The 13,764-nt window shown below is 42.1% G+C and overlaps 1 protein-coding gene across 3 annotated transcripts in view; it reads left to right on the top strand.

Annotated features, from left to right (window-relative positions):
- The window catches only part of CDH17 (cadherin 17, LI cadherin (liver-intestine)), a 97,590-nt gene that overhangs the window by 55,007 nt on the left and 28,819 nt on the right, over window positions 1-13,764 (top strand). For all 3 annotated transcript variants that reach the window (XM_011978642.1, XM_011978640.1, XM_011978641.1), the window contains 5 exons: window positions 2,239-2,370; window positions 2,684-2,834; window positions 7,202-7,417; window positions 10,987-11,063; window positions 12,967-13,158. In XM_011978642.1, the coding sequence (XP_011834032.1) occupies window positions 2,239-2,370; window positions 2,684-2,834; window positions 7,202-7,417; window positions 10,987-11,063; window positions 12,967-13,158 (768 nt within the window). The remainder of the gene's footprint in view (window positions 1-2,238; window positions 2,371-2,683; window positions 2,835-7,201; window positions 7,418-10,986; window positions 11,064-12,966; window positions 13,159-13,764) is intronic.

Below are 13,764 nucleotides of genomic sequence, written 5' to 3'. Positions count from 1 at the left end.
ACCTCACCTCCAATACTGGGGATTACATTTCAGCATGAGATTTGGAGGGGAAAACATCCAAACTACATCAGATGTATACTTTTGCTTTCAGAGAGAACTTCACTTACCCTCACCTTAAAAGTAGACAGCAGTGACGTTTGTTGTTCCCTGTTAGCAGTGTGGGATATGGCTGCCCTGCAGTGGGTCATATATGGTGCACACATTGTATGTATGAACATGGTTTGATTTGGGGGTTGCAAATAGTTTTGAAAGGCTGCTCATTCTTATTGTGGGAAAAATCTTGACCCAATAGACTTGTCCCATCATAGGCTGAGGGACAGAGATAGGACTGGCTAGGGGTAAAAGGATCATAGTAGGGAACCTTTCCCCTTGGAAACTCCCCACACCTGGCATTCTGTCTCCTGCGTGTGCCTCTCCTCTCTGTTCAGATGCTCCTACTTCCCCACCTCTGTGGCATGTGCTCTCACCCTGGGTCCCTTCCTACCTTAGCTCCTGGAAATTCACTCTGGACTCCACCCAGATTTGATATTTTCTGGAAGCCCAGGAAATTTCTCCACATGAAAGCTGTGGGTTAGTGGGACATCCCTGGATTTGGAAGCAGATTAACAAAATCATATTCCTGTTCCATTACTTAAATGACTGATCATAAACAAGTCATTTAACTATTCTGAGCCCCAGTGTCTCATCAATAAAATAGGGATAATGATTCAGTGTTTTGTGAAGATTAACTGCGATAGTATCTGTAAAAGTAGATAAAATTTATTAGATATTAAAAGATAAGAAGTACTAGTCTGTGGTTCCCCTAAATTTTTTTAATGCTACTATTGTTAAGGGGCCCTGGAATGGCCTATTCCATCATATTTATTGAGATGGGCCCAGGGACATTTATTTATTGAATGTTGAATTAATGAACTTCAACTTCAGGAGGGAAAAAAAAGGAAGAACAGCAGAAAGAATTCTGATTTCCCAGTTAGAAAGAAAGCATGTCAACACTCATTACCATGAGAATTTCTGATTGGTGGCCTAGACTAAAGTCTTCGTAGCTGTTATTCAAGTTACTCCCATAGGGATTTGTAAATGCTGCCAAGAACTCATGCTTAGTTGACTTGAGGCTGCCAAGAAAACATTCTAGAGTGTCTACCCAATTTTCAGGCCTGGAAAAAATGCTCTGGGTATTCTGAAACCCAAAAGGAGAGAGGGAGAGAAGGAGGGAGGGAGGGAGGGTGAGTGGAAGGAAGGGGGGAGGAGAGGGAGGAGGAGGGAAGCGGGGTAGGGGAGAGGAACTCAGGCTGAATTTTTAGAACACAAGAGGAGCCCACTTTATAACCAAGCAGGTAGTCTTTGCGTGGACAACGCATGATGCTTAAATAATTAGCAAGGGACAAAGTTGCTTCTGTGATACCGTCCCAGGCTGCTCTGAGAATAGTTTATTGTGAAAATTTCAACTAGCAGTAGGACGTTGGGCAAATCACTTAAATTTTTTGTGCCCTGGTTTCTTCATTGTAAAATGGAGATAACAGTAGTCTGTACTTCAGAGGACTGTTTGGAGATTAAATGAGATAACACATAAATATGTTTAGAATTGTGTCTGGCATGTGGCAAACTTAGTAAACATTATTGATATATCAGACCAGGCTCTGTCTATATAGTAAGTAGATTGGTCTTACTTGTGTTATTTTTTATTTTTGCCAGGTTGTTTACAAACAACCCTAGGAATTGGCAGTTATTCTCATCCCTGAAGTCTCTGAGGCTAAAAATTTAGGAAAGGAATGTCCTTATTTTTGTATCATTTGTCTTACTTAAGGGCATGGAGAAGATTTCAGAGTGGCCTCTATTGCCCCTGTTCATCTTCATTGTTGAGTGTTAGATGCTCACCATACATCACGGCTTGGTCCTCAGACACTGCCAACTACAAAGTACATTTTGTTTCTTAACTTGATGGTTCATGGATAGAAAGTTTTCACAGTCAGACTTCCAAAAGAAACCCTGTAGAGGGTTTGTGAGGAATTGCTTTAGAGAAGAAACATTTCCTGGTGTGCTTTTTTCGAGCAATATAACTTGGTGGGGAGAAACAGGCTTATTTTAGATTAAAAGTGAAAAATATAATTCAGTTGTTATAAGAAACCGCAGACATACAAGGTTGTCAGAGATTTCAAATTGAGAACCAGAAAATTATTTCCTTTCCAGTTCTCTCAGTCCAAATGTAGCTTTCCTCACAACTGACTTTGGGTCCTGTAGGTGCGGTGGAATGATCCCGGTGCACAATATTCCTTAGTTGACAAAGAGAGGCTGCCAAGATTCCCATTTTCAATTGACCAGGAAGGAGATATTTACGTGACTCAGCCCTTGGACCGAGAAGAAAAGGATGCAGTGAGTAAAAGAGAATATTTTCACAGGCGACAAGACAAAGTCCTATGCCCATCTACAGTTGAGAGCAAAATGGATTTTACTTTAAAAAAAAACCACACACACACACACATTTCAGACTCCAGCATATTATTGGTTTTCAAAGACATGATAATTTTCACATAATTCTGACCCATCTCATTTTTTTTTTATCTCCCAGTTCTAAGTGAATTAAAAATAAGGGAGTAAATGACATAGAAATGAAACAGCGATTTTCTCTGTCTTTGGCAGAGGGTGGTGGGTGAGTCTTGTGTTAACTCTGACTTTCCTGTTGTAGTATGTTTTTTATGCAGTTGCAAAGGATGAGTATGGAAAACCACTTTCATATCCACTGGAAATTCATGTAAAAGTTCAAGACATTAATGATAATCCACCTACATGTCCATCACCAGTAACCGTATTTGAGGTCCAGGAGAATGAACGACTGGGTAAGAAATGAGAGCTGCCTAATGCTGTTTAACTTCCCTGCATTTCTCTCCTCTGCTGGGTAAAATGTGAGCCGGAGACCTTACTGGGAGTCAATAATCCATGCCTTCTACAGCATGGAGGTTGACTGTACCTTGGGAGTCATGTAGGGACCGTATTTGGGATCAAACGGTATCTGGATAGTATTCTTAAATTGGGGCTTTTATAACTACCACTACCACTACTACCATTATCACTATTATTATCACCCTTGCCACTATCATTAGTCTCACAGCCACCTACACTAGTATCTTATATACATGTATATAGGGATATCTCATTTGCAGGATTTCCCCATACATTATTTGACCTCTAATAATCTCATTAAAGAGATAATCTCATCACATTTGCCAAAGAATTTAAACATTTACACCCAAAGTCAGACAGACACCCTGCAAGAAGTAAGCAATACCAGTGGAAGTTGACTTTTGACCCTTGGGCGCCCCTCTCTAAGAAGCTGATAATATAATTCAAGAGGCTGCTAGATGAAGTCAAGTCCCATCTATTTTTATCATTTTTGCTTCGTCTTGCTATGTTTTCTTTTACTGTGTCCTGTGATAGCTTTTTAGTTTTTCTATAGGAACAACTACTGTCAGAACATTATAATTTCTGGGAGTTTTATGGCTTCTCTGGGTTTGGGACAAGGCTTGTCTATTTCCCCCTTGGCGGTGAGCCCCTTGACTGAGCAGACTGGCATTTCTTGAAATGTTTTGTTCTGTTGTGCTGTGTACATTTCAGAGGCTTTACAAGTGTAGCAGCCTCACGACTATCATTTCTAGAGCTTTGCTGCCCTTGTGGGCAGATCCTCCTATGCTTTGTGGACAGGCTCATATTTTCTTTTGGTTCCCCCGCTCCTCACCAGACACCTCTGACAGAGTGGGTGCCTTCCCGGAGGTTTGGTGGGTGCTGCTGGAGTGGCTTGCTCACACTGCTCATTATTTTTCTTCTTGCTGTCAGGTGTCATGTGGCTACCTTTCGTCAGTGTGTTCTGTGTCACTGTGTTCTGTGCAGGTCCTCTCTGATTGTTTTCAACTCCTGCCACAACAGGGAGAGTTAGTGCCAGCTTGAAGGATTTCAGTTCATTATAAGGAAGAATCTTCTCACAGTCACAATTGTGTAACAATGGAATGTGTAACAATAGCCAACAAACACGTGTGCCATCACCTTCTTGGGAAATCTGGGATGTTCTGTGACACTGAATAAAGGTGGAAAATCTTGACAACCTTTCTTGACCTGGACATGACACTTCAAGCCTCTTTTACATTGGGCCAAACATGTACTGCATTTGTTACCTATTTCTGCAAAACAGATTGCCCTAAAGCTTGGCAGCTTAAAACAACAAACATGTATTATGTCACAGTTTCTGTGAGTTCGGAATCTGGGTGAAGTTCAGCTGGGTACCTCTAATTCAGAGAGTTCTGAGGGAGAGGGAAAGAGTACAGCAGAGCAGGAAAGGACAGGCAAGATGGAAGTCAATCTTTCTATGACCTAATCTTGGAAGCGATCCCATCACTTTTGCCATTAGAAACAAGTTGCTAGGCCCAGCCTGCACTCAACAGGATGGGGTTATGAAACAGTACAAATATCAGGAGATGGGGGTTGCTGGGAGCCCTTTTAGAGGCGCCTACCTCATCTGGGAAGAGGACAGTGCTGGTTTTCTTAAGACTGAAGAAGTCATTGTTGGTAGAATAAATTTTGAAGGGGCTCAGCATGCTATTTGCCTCTCTAAAGGTGAGAATTTATTTCGTAAAAATATTTCAGAGTCTTTAGTGAACCAAGAGTTCTTATAAATCAACTGAGCATATTCTATATGTGTAACCTGAAAGAGGTACAAGACAATGCTCCTACCTTGTGGGGACTTACTGTCTAGCTGAGCTGACAGGACATGAGTAGGTGAAAATATTCACAAATTAAACCTTGATAAAATACTGAATTAGGCCAGGTGCAGTGGCTCATGCTTGTAATTCCCACCCAGCACTTTGGGAGGCCAAGATGAGCAGACCACTTGAGAAGAGTTCAAGACCAGCCTGGACAACATGGCAAAACCCTGTCTCTACTAAAAAAAAAAAAAAAACAACCTACAAAAATTATCCGGGTGTGGTGGTGCACGCCTGTAATCCCAGCTACTTGGGAGGCTTAGGCATGAGAATTGCTTGGACCTGGGAGGTGGAGATTGCAGTGAGCTGAGATCATGCCACCGCGCTCCAGCCCGGATAACAGAGTGAGACTCCGTCTCAAAAAAAAAAAAAAAAAAAAAGGATTCTCCAGTGTATTTACATTCTCCGGTTTGGTATCTTGTGGGACTCGTGTCCCCAAGTCTTAGCAACACTAACATTTATTCTTGAATCCCACTTGCCACCATGTCTTATGTATTCACACAGAAAATTTAGACTCTCATAAAAGCCCCACCTCCCTAAATATTTCTGCATATTTCCAAGATATGCTACATATCCTCCTGTATCAGTTTGAGCTGCCACTTGTTCCTGGCCTCAGTCACTCAGAGACATGGTTTCTTTCACTTCCAACTGATCCACAAGTCCTCATGGTGCCTCTGGCAGCATGGAGGTTTCCTGTGAGTGAGAGGAGGACAGTGTCCTCAGTTTCTTGCTCACTTGCTGAGGGGATAGAGCTATGGCAGGGCTGCTGAGACACCAAAGGACCACAGAATTTAGTAAGACACTCTTTCATCCCAGCACACAGATACTTTTCTTGCAAGGGCCTATGCATGCCATATGCACTAGACACGTATTCTCTTCTGCCCTATTTCTTCTGATGGTCCCTGCATGCAGCCCATGAGACACATCTGCATGTGTCCAGCTCTACTGTAGATATAACATAGGTACTTTCTTTTTCCTCCCCCAACCCAAAACCAAAAAACCTCTAAATTTCCATATATGTCAGTGGATGCAAACTGTGTCAGTGGATGGGTGAGAGGGTGTAACTACACAAATGGGATGAATTCAAGTTTGAGCTCCTACATGGGATTCTTGCTGCATATAAAAAGACCCACAATTCTCACCTCCCAGAGTAGGATGGTCTGGAAGCTGTCGGAACTCGCCCAGAGCTGGGTGCAGAACCAAGTCATAGCCACTGGCATGTAGAACTCCCTGGACTGAAACCCTGACAGGAATGAAATACTTAGGACCACAAACTACAGCATGGCAGAGAGGATCCTGCCTGGTCTCTGCCCTGTGTTATCTTTGGTGTAGAGTCAGTCTCTGCAATTGTTCCATGAAGTTGCTTAGAGGCAATCTAGGGTTGGCTTCTCTTTGTTTAGTGATACCATTTGCCATGTGTATTAGTGTCCTAGGGCTACAGTAACAAATCACCACTGACTTGGTGGTTTAAAACAGAAATCTGCTCTCTCCTAGTCCTGGAGGCTGGAAATCTGAAGTCAAGGTGCTTGCAGGGCCGCATTCCCTCCAGAGTCTCAAGGGGAGAATCTTTCCTTGCCTCTTCTGGCTTCTGTTGGCATCTAGTGTTCCCTGGCTACTTGTGGCAGCCTATCTCCAACTTCCGGCTTCCTCCTCCAGATCATTTCCTCCTGTGTGTGCATCTCTGTGTTTTCCTTCTTACAGGTACACCTGTCATTGGATTTAGGGCTGCCTCTAAATCCAGGATTCATCTCCAGAGCCTTAACTAGTTATATCTGTGAAGGCCCTATTTGCAAATGAGTCCCATGCTCAGGTTCTGGTAAACACGAAGTTTTGGGAGGGAGCACTAGGTGTTACAGGCTGAATATGTCCCCCATGCCCGCAAAATTATATGTTGAGGTCATAACCTTCTGTTCTAGGCTACATGTTCCCCCTCCCCCAGATTCATAGGGTGAAATTTTAACCCCTAGTACCTCAGAATGTGACTATATTTGGAGATAAGGTTTTTAAAGAGGTCATGAAGGTAAAATGTCCTTACAGTGGGCCCTAATCCAGTATGACTGGTATCGTTATAAGAGGAAATGTGGACATAGGGAGGTTCAGGAGGAAGGTGCTGTGAAGGCACTGGAAGGAAAAGACAGCCACCCACAAGCCCAGGAGAAGCCTCGGAAGAAACCAACCCCTGCAACACCTTGATCGCAGACTTCTGTCCTCCAGAACTGTGAGAAAATAAGTCTCTGTTGTTTTATCCGTGATACTTAATGACAGCCCTGGCTGACTAATACACTATTCAACCCATTACATGATAGGATGAGAAGAATCAAAATAAATCTAAGAACGTTTGTCTGCTATCCCGAGTTATTCAGGGTGTTTTCTAGGAATGTGCTTATTCAGTGAAACTATTTTAATTACATGGAGACTGTAATGGTTGGATTTCCTTCTTTCCTTCCTCATAGGTAACAGTATTGGGACCCTTACTGCACATGACAGCGATGAAGAAAATACTGCCAACAGTTTGTTGAACTACAGAATTGTGGAGCAAACTCCCAAACTTCCCATGGATGGACTCTTCCTAATCCAAACCTATGCTGGAATGTTACAGTTAGCTAAACAGTCCTTGAAGAAGCAAGATACTCCTCAGTACAACTTAACGATAGAGGTGTCTGACAAAGGTTAGTATCGCTCCACTGTCTTGAGTACAAATCATTTTTTTCCTTCTAGCTATGACTTACTTGCCTGCTCTAATGTCTGGTATGTTATAAAAGGATGCCATTTAAACCTTCTTTGCTTCCTTTGTGAAACACACATAACACAGAGATAGCTGGTTGAACACTGTAAAGGCCAGAGCTGCAGCTCAGGCACCATTGTTGTGTTGGTTTGGGTCCTATGAGAAGCAGATGTCAAAAGGAGATTAAATATACAAGGATTTTATTGGTGGGGAGCCTGTGAGAAAAAATTGCAGAAGGGCACAAAGAAGGCTGGGAGAGTCATCAGACCAAAATGCAAGCCTGATGCCTGACCCTGAGTGAAGGGGAGATGGAGAAGGAAGGCTGCTGGGAATGTCCTAGACTAGAACAGTCTGAGGAAAGCTCGGCACAGCTGTTGGGGAGTCTAAAGGTGGCTGTCAAAGGAATTCATTGTCTTTGAAAACGAGCCTTACCATTGCTGCTTTTCTCAGTCACTGGCTGTGGACAGTCCAGAGGAGGTGAGGTCTCAGTGCGAATGTGGTAATAGATTCCAGAGCACACGGTGGGGCCGTCGTCAGTTAACATCCTGTTGTTGGAGGTCTGCCAGGCACATTCTGCAGACCATGATCACAAACAGGAAAACTAATTGTATTTCCCAATACTTGCTTTCAGACTGAAAGGGCTCTACTGTAGGAAAGTGGAGGAGAAGCGCATCTTTCGGGAAGTTCTGTCTTATCCTATCAGCTTCTAGTTGGCCATTTGACAGTATCAGGAGACATTCTTCCCTATACTCCTTACACAATTGCAGAGCAAGTGGTTCTTAATCTCTGTTGGGTCACAAGAGCCTTTGAGAATCTGATAAAAACTATGCATTCTCAATCAGTTGCACACATTGTTAAACAAAATAAGCACAGACACATAAAATACATGGATCAAAGAGAGACTCATTTCAAGGACACTCACACTCCTAGAAGGTCTTTTGAGTTAACTCATACTGAATCTTTGATTACCATATAATTCAGTAATTGTTCTGTTGGCTGACACAGGTATGGAGAACAAATAAGAAACGTTTCACACTGTGCTTCATGTTTCTCTCCTTGGCAGGGATATTGAGATACTAGGCAGAAGCCAGGTTTAGTAGGGCCCCAATGCAGAATGTTTGAAACCTAGTAATTTGACAAATATTAAGGCCCTAATATTTGTCTAGCATTATTGTAAGAGATGGAACAGATGTAAGTATAATAAATCTTCCCTATCCACGACAAGCTAACAGTTTCACACTCTCAGCAGTCCATTCTTTCAGCAGTTACTCCACATTTACCTATTTGAGGCACCATGCAAGGTATTGGGGAGACATAGATGATTCTATCCTCAGGGAGCACTCATTCTGGTAGAGGAGATGGACATGTGAGTCAGTAAATTGCAAGGAACTGCACAAGGTAGCCCATGAAGGAAATAAGTGACTCAGTGGAGGGAGAGAAGAGGTACAGCTTTCTGGAAGAGGTGTCTCTGAGCTGGCCTTTGAAGGATGAATATGACAAGTTACAAAATCATGTAGGGCTTATGGGAGAGTGGGAATCCATGTGGAAATGCATGGGAACCTGGAGCAATTTGAAGATAAAGTTTAAAGTGGGAATCAGATTACAATTGTTTATTTGCATGAGTAAATCTACAGAAAATATGGACCAGATAATAAAATATATTCAAATACGTGTGTGTGTTGATACAACTAAACATTCAACTGTGCACTACAGAAAACTAGAGACTAGGTTATAATTAACACAGTTTTACATGAAACCAAGGAGGGCCTTTTACCCAGAAAGGCCCACTGCTGGCCAAACCGAGGTGTGTGCAGAGCAGTGAGCCAGTGGGTTCCGGGTTTGGGACCACTCCAGTCTTCAGCCATTCTTGTTGCCTACAAACGTTCTGAGGACCAGCCTTAACTTCAGCCAATATCCACTTGGTTGTAATTGGATTGTTAATAGATTCTGTCCCTGGGATCATCTCCAGTGCATTGAGTACCCGCTCTAAACTACCTGGGAATATTAATCAGGATCCCAGCAGGAAATGGAGGCTCCCCTCAAAGAGTTTAAAGAAGGGATTGTTTGCAAAAGTTGTGGGCAGGGTTAAGGGAAACCAACAGGAAGTATGAAGCACAGTGAGCAGCATTTTCTGCCCTAAAACCCGAAGAAGTCAGGGAGGCGAGCATCTCCCAAAGGAGCAAGGCCTGTGCCTGTCACTAGAAGAGGGCTGTTGGCAACAGGGGTGTGACACCCCCAGCCACCTTCTTCCTATTCTCCCTCCAGTCTTTTGCCAGGCCTCCCATTGGCAGAACCCAACTGTTACCCTCAGGGTGAGGATGTGCATTGATGCAGTTCATAAGATCAGCCCCTTGGGCTACAGAGCACAGACAGAGGAATGGATGGTGGCTGCAGAGGGCAAAGGGAGCCTCTGGGTTTGAATCCTGGCTCCATCACTAGTTAGTTTGTGTGATCCTGGTCAGGTTACCTGAACTTCTCTATTCCCTGGCTTCCTCATCTGTTAATTAAATGGGAATGACAGTAGCACTGTATCATGAAGTTATCATGAAGATGAATGAGTAACTCGGGTAAAGCAATACTGTTGCTGGTATCTAGAGGCCACTAACAATTGTATTATGATGAAAACATCATTTCTGTTATTCACATTTTACAGATAAATGGAGTGAGGCACCCAAGCTCTCACATATATGCTAAGTGGCAGAGCCAGAGTCCAAACAGTGAATTCCAAACCCAGAGTCTTAACCATTATGTCTAACCATGGTTAGAACAACAGCAACCCAACAAAGAACCTGTCATTTTATTTCTTGTTCTGTCTCCCCCAGGCATCCTGTCCCCACCTGCACTCCACATGTATCTGGAATCTAGCTGAAGCTGCTATCTGCCTAGGTCTTGGAATTGTGAAACCCATCCCTGAAAGCCTGGGTGATTTCTCCAGGGATCCAGGAGCTACCTCTGTCCCCACCTTGCTTCCTGCAGGCTGGGTAGCCAGACTCTTGTGAATAGCTAATTGTGCCAGTTCCTCCCTTACTTAGAAGATAGCAGGCCCTTGAACCTCCCTATCATAGTAGGCAGAGCAGATGTAGGATGGATGTGTTCAGACAAGGAGAGACAGCCACTGGGATGCTCAGAGAAGGCTTTCTGGAAGGATAGTTTTGCTCTGGACTTTAAAGATTACATAAGTTTCACTAGTCAGAAAAAGACTGCTTCACAAAAAAGCCATCCTGCTCAGGAACAGCCCATACGTAACTTTACTTAGGAGGACAGCAGGTGGACAGCAATGAAAAACCCAGAAAAATCTCTCTTAGATCTGTCTTTAGCCACCCTGCCCCACACATGGTGACCACTTGGGTACAGGTGGGAAGCAGAGAACCCACTCTCGGCATAAATTGCATGTCAATTGCAAAATTGTGGCTATGGCTGTCACTTCACTTGCCAAGTATTTTCTTGTGGATTTCTGATTTTAATGCATGATTTTCAGTGAAAATTTTTATGACATATGACTTTGGTTTTCAGATTTCAAGACCCTTTGTTTTGTGCAAATCAACGTTATTGATATCAATGATCAGATCCCCATCTTTGAAAAATCAGATGTGAGTAGTTGTCATTATTTTTCTTTACTTTGTTCATTTTACTTGACCCTTTCTTCTGGGATAAAGACACAGGCAGTAGCTAGGAAAAGTGCCAGACTTAACAGGTAATCTTGATCAGTGCACCAATAACCCAGAGGCCATCTTCAGTGAAAATCTTTGGGGGAACAATAACACTATTATAGGTGTCTGGGAACATTTGTTTATAAACTCCTGCCAATAGCTCATTTATTCCAAGGGCTTCTTAAAAACAACAACCACAGTCTTTGTCAAATTGAAAAAAGTTGAATGGCGGCTTGCAGTTTGTCATTATATATTTTTGTATATAGGACAATAAATAGATTTACTGCTAGGTCTCAAGCATTTTTAGTCAAAAATTTAATATTTGGAATATTAGCAATTTAATTTATAATAATTGGGTAAGAGAAAGGAAGAAGAAAAAATCTATGACTTAAGCCAAAGAAAAATGTGTCCAAGACATTTGAGAGAATTCTAACTGGACAGAAAGAAAAAAGTCAATTTAGAACCTCAAGAAAAATGCAAATTACTATTTTCTTATCATTGATAGGGCGTTCAGACTTGGTGATGACTTTATCATTGTTTCCCTTAGGAGGAAAGTCTCTATTTATTTTGAAGGAGCAAGAAGCCCATTTGACTAGACTGTTATGTTATTTTTGAAGTCAGTTATGAGGCAGCCCAGAGCCCTGTGATGGTGTTCATAAATCAAAATAGGGACAAGGCTGTGACAAAGAAAGGAATTGATTTATGAGGGGGATAGGGGTGGGAAGAGGTGTGAGTGGATATGTCTTGTATAACAGGCACTGAGGTTCAGCAGGCATCAAATAACTCATTTCTTCTCAGCCTCCATTCTCTTGGGCATTTGATCCTTTGCTAACTTTGTGACCTCCTTGCCTTTTATCGAGACAGTGTTTTTTAGATTGAGGGTAAGAATCCTGCACTTGAGGTCTCAGAGCTTAAATACTTATCTGGCGACAGAGTGAACCTGCTTCTTTCAATGCCGTGGTATTCTCTCCTGATCCCTACTTAGAACCCTCTTTAGAATCATAATGCCAAGAGAGACGATCTGGGGGATTTTTAGCGGAGTGGGAGATGGTCTAGGCCAGTGTTCAAGAGAACAGGCTTTGGAGTTGCACAAACATGGCTTTGAATCCCAATCCTGTGACCCACTAGCTGTGTGACCCTTGGTGGGTTTAACTTCTCCAAGCCTTTGCTCCTCGTAAGTGGAGATGGTAACATAACTACTCCATACGATGTTTTGTTGCTTTTCTTTACTGAGCACTTACTATGTGCCAAGAATTTAGGAGCTTTACATGCATTGTCTCCCTTAATGCCCACAGCAAACATGAAGTAGTTTCCATTACTATTGTCTTCATTGGACAGATGATGAAACTGACACTTAAAGAAGTGAAGTAACTTGCTTCAAGCCACCCAACTAATAAAAAGCAAGCCTATGATTCATATTCAGGCTGTTTAACCCTAAAGTTCAAGCTTTTAATCAACCTCCATTCATTGGTTGATTTAAGAATTGATTAAATAATGTATACAAAGTGCCTACCACCTGATACTCAATACATGGTGGCTATTTATATCATTACTACTACAATAATTAAGTTATTTAACAAATTGGATATAGAAGGGGGAATTTGTTTTAGAATCCTACCAGTAGCTCTCTGAGATATTGTGTTCTTTGGTACAATGGATATCGGCTCATGAGTATGACTGATGTTAAAATCAACTGCAATATATTCATCAATAGGAAAAAACATGCCCCATGAAGATTGATGCAAACTATGACTTGTGTCTATTCTGAAACCAGAGAGATAAGTTTGTCCTTTGGCTTTGATGACAACAGACCTCATTGTTTCCTTCTCCATTTTCTCCTTAGTATGGAAACCTGACTCTTGCTGAAGACACAAAAGTTGGGTCCACCATCTTAACCATCCAGGCCACTGATGCTGATGAGCCATTTACTGGGAGTTCTAAAATTCTGTATCATGTCATAAAGGGAGACAGTGAGGGACGCCTAGGGGTTGACACAGATCCCCACACCAACACCGGATATGTAATAATTAAAAAGGTAAATAGCCCATTTATTTAATATGATTTGTCTTTGTTTATGGGTTAATTTACTAATGACAGTGTGAGGATCTATAAGCAGAGGTGATGTATTAGCAGCCGCCTCTCAGGCATGGTGATGGGTTCCTGGATGCCTGGATTCCTCTTAGTCATTCCTGTCTTCCTGACAGATGGAAAGTCAGGGTTCTAGACCTGGCTCTGTCGCTAGTTAGCCAAGTAAATTTTATAGGGAGGTAATGTCACATAAAATATATAAAATGCAGGATGAACAACTTTTTAGTATAAGTGTGTTCCTTGCAATATTTGGGACACACTTATACCAAAAAGTTGTTTGTTATTTATCTGAACTTCAAATTGAACTTAGTGTTTTATGTTTTTATTTTTTATTTTTATTTTTTTATTATACTTTAAGTTCTAGGGTACATGTGCACAATGTGCAGATTTGTTACATATGTATACATGTGCCATGTTGGTGTGCTGCACACATTAACTCATCATTTACATTAGGTATATCTCCTAATGCTGTCCCTCCCCTCTTCCCCCAATAGGCCCCAGTGTGTTATGTTCCCCTTCCTGTGCCCAAGTGATCTCATTGTTCAATTCCCAC

This window comes from Mandrillus leucophaeus, unplaced genomic scaffold (assembly GCF_000951045.1).
Source record: "Mandrillus leucophaeus isolate KB7577 unplaced genomic scaffold, Mleu.le_1.0 Scaffold198, whole genome shotgun sequence".
NCBI lineage: Eukaryota > Metazoa > Chordata > Mammalia > Primates > Cercopithecidae > Mandrillus > Mandrillus leucophaeus.
Note: the sequence above shows the minus strand (reverse complement) of the source record. Positions and strands in the feature narration are given on the sequence as shown.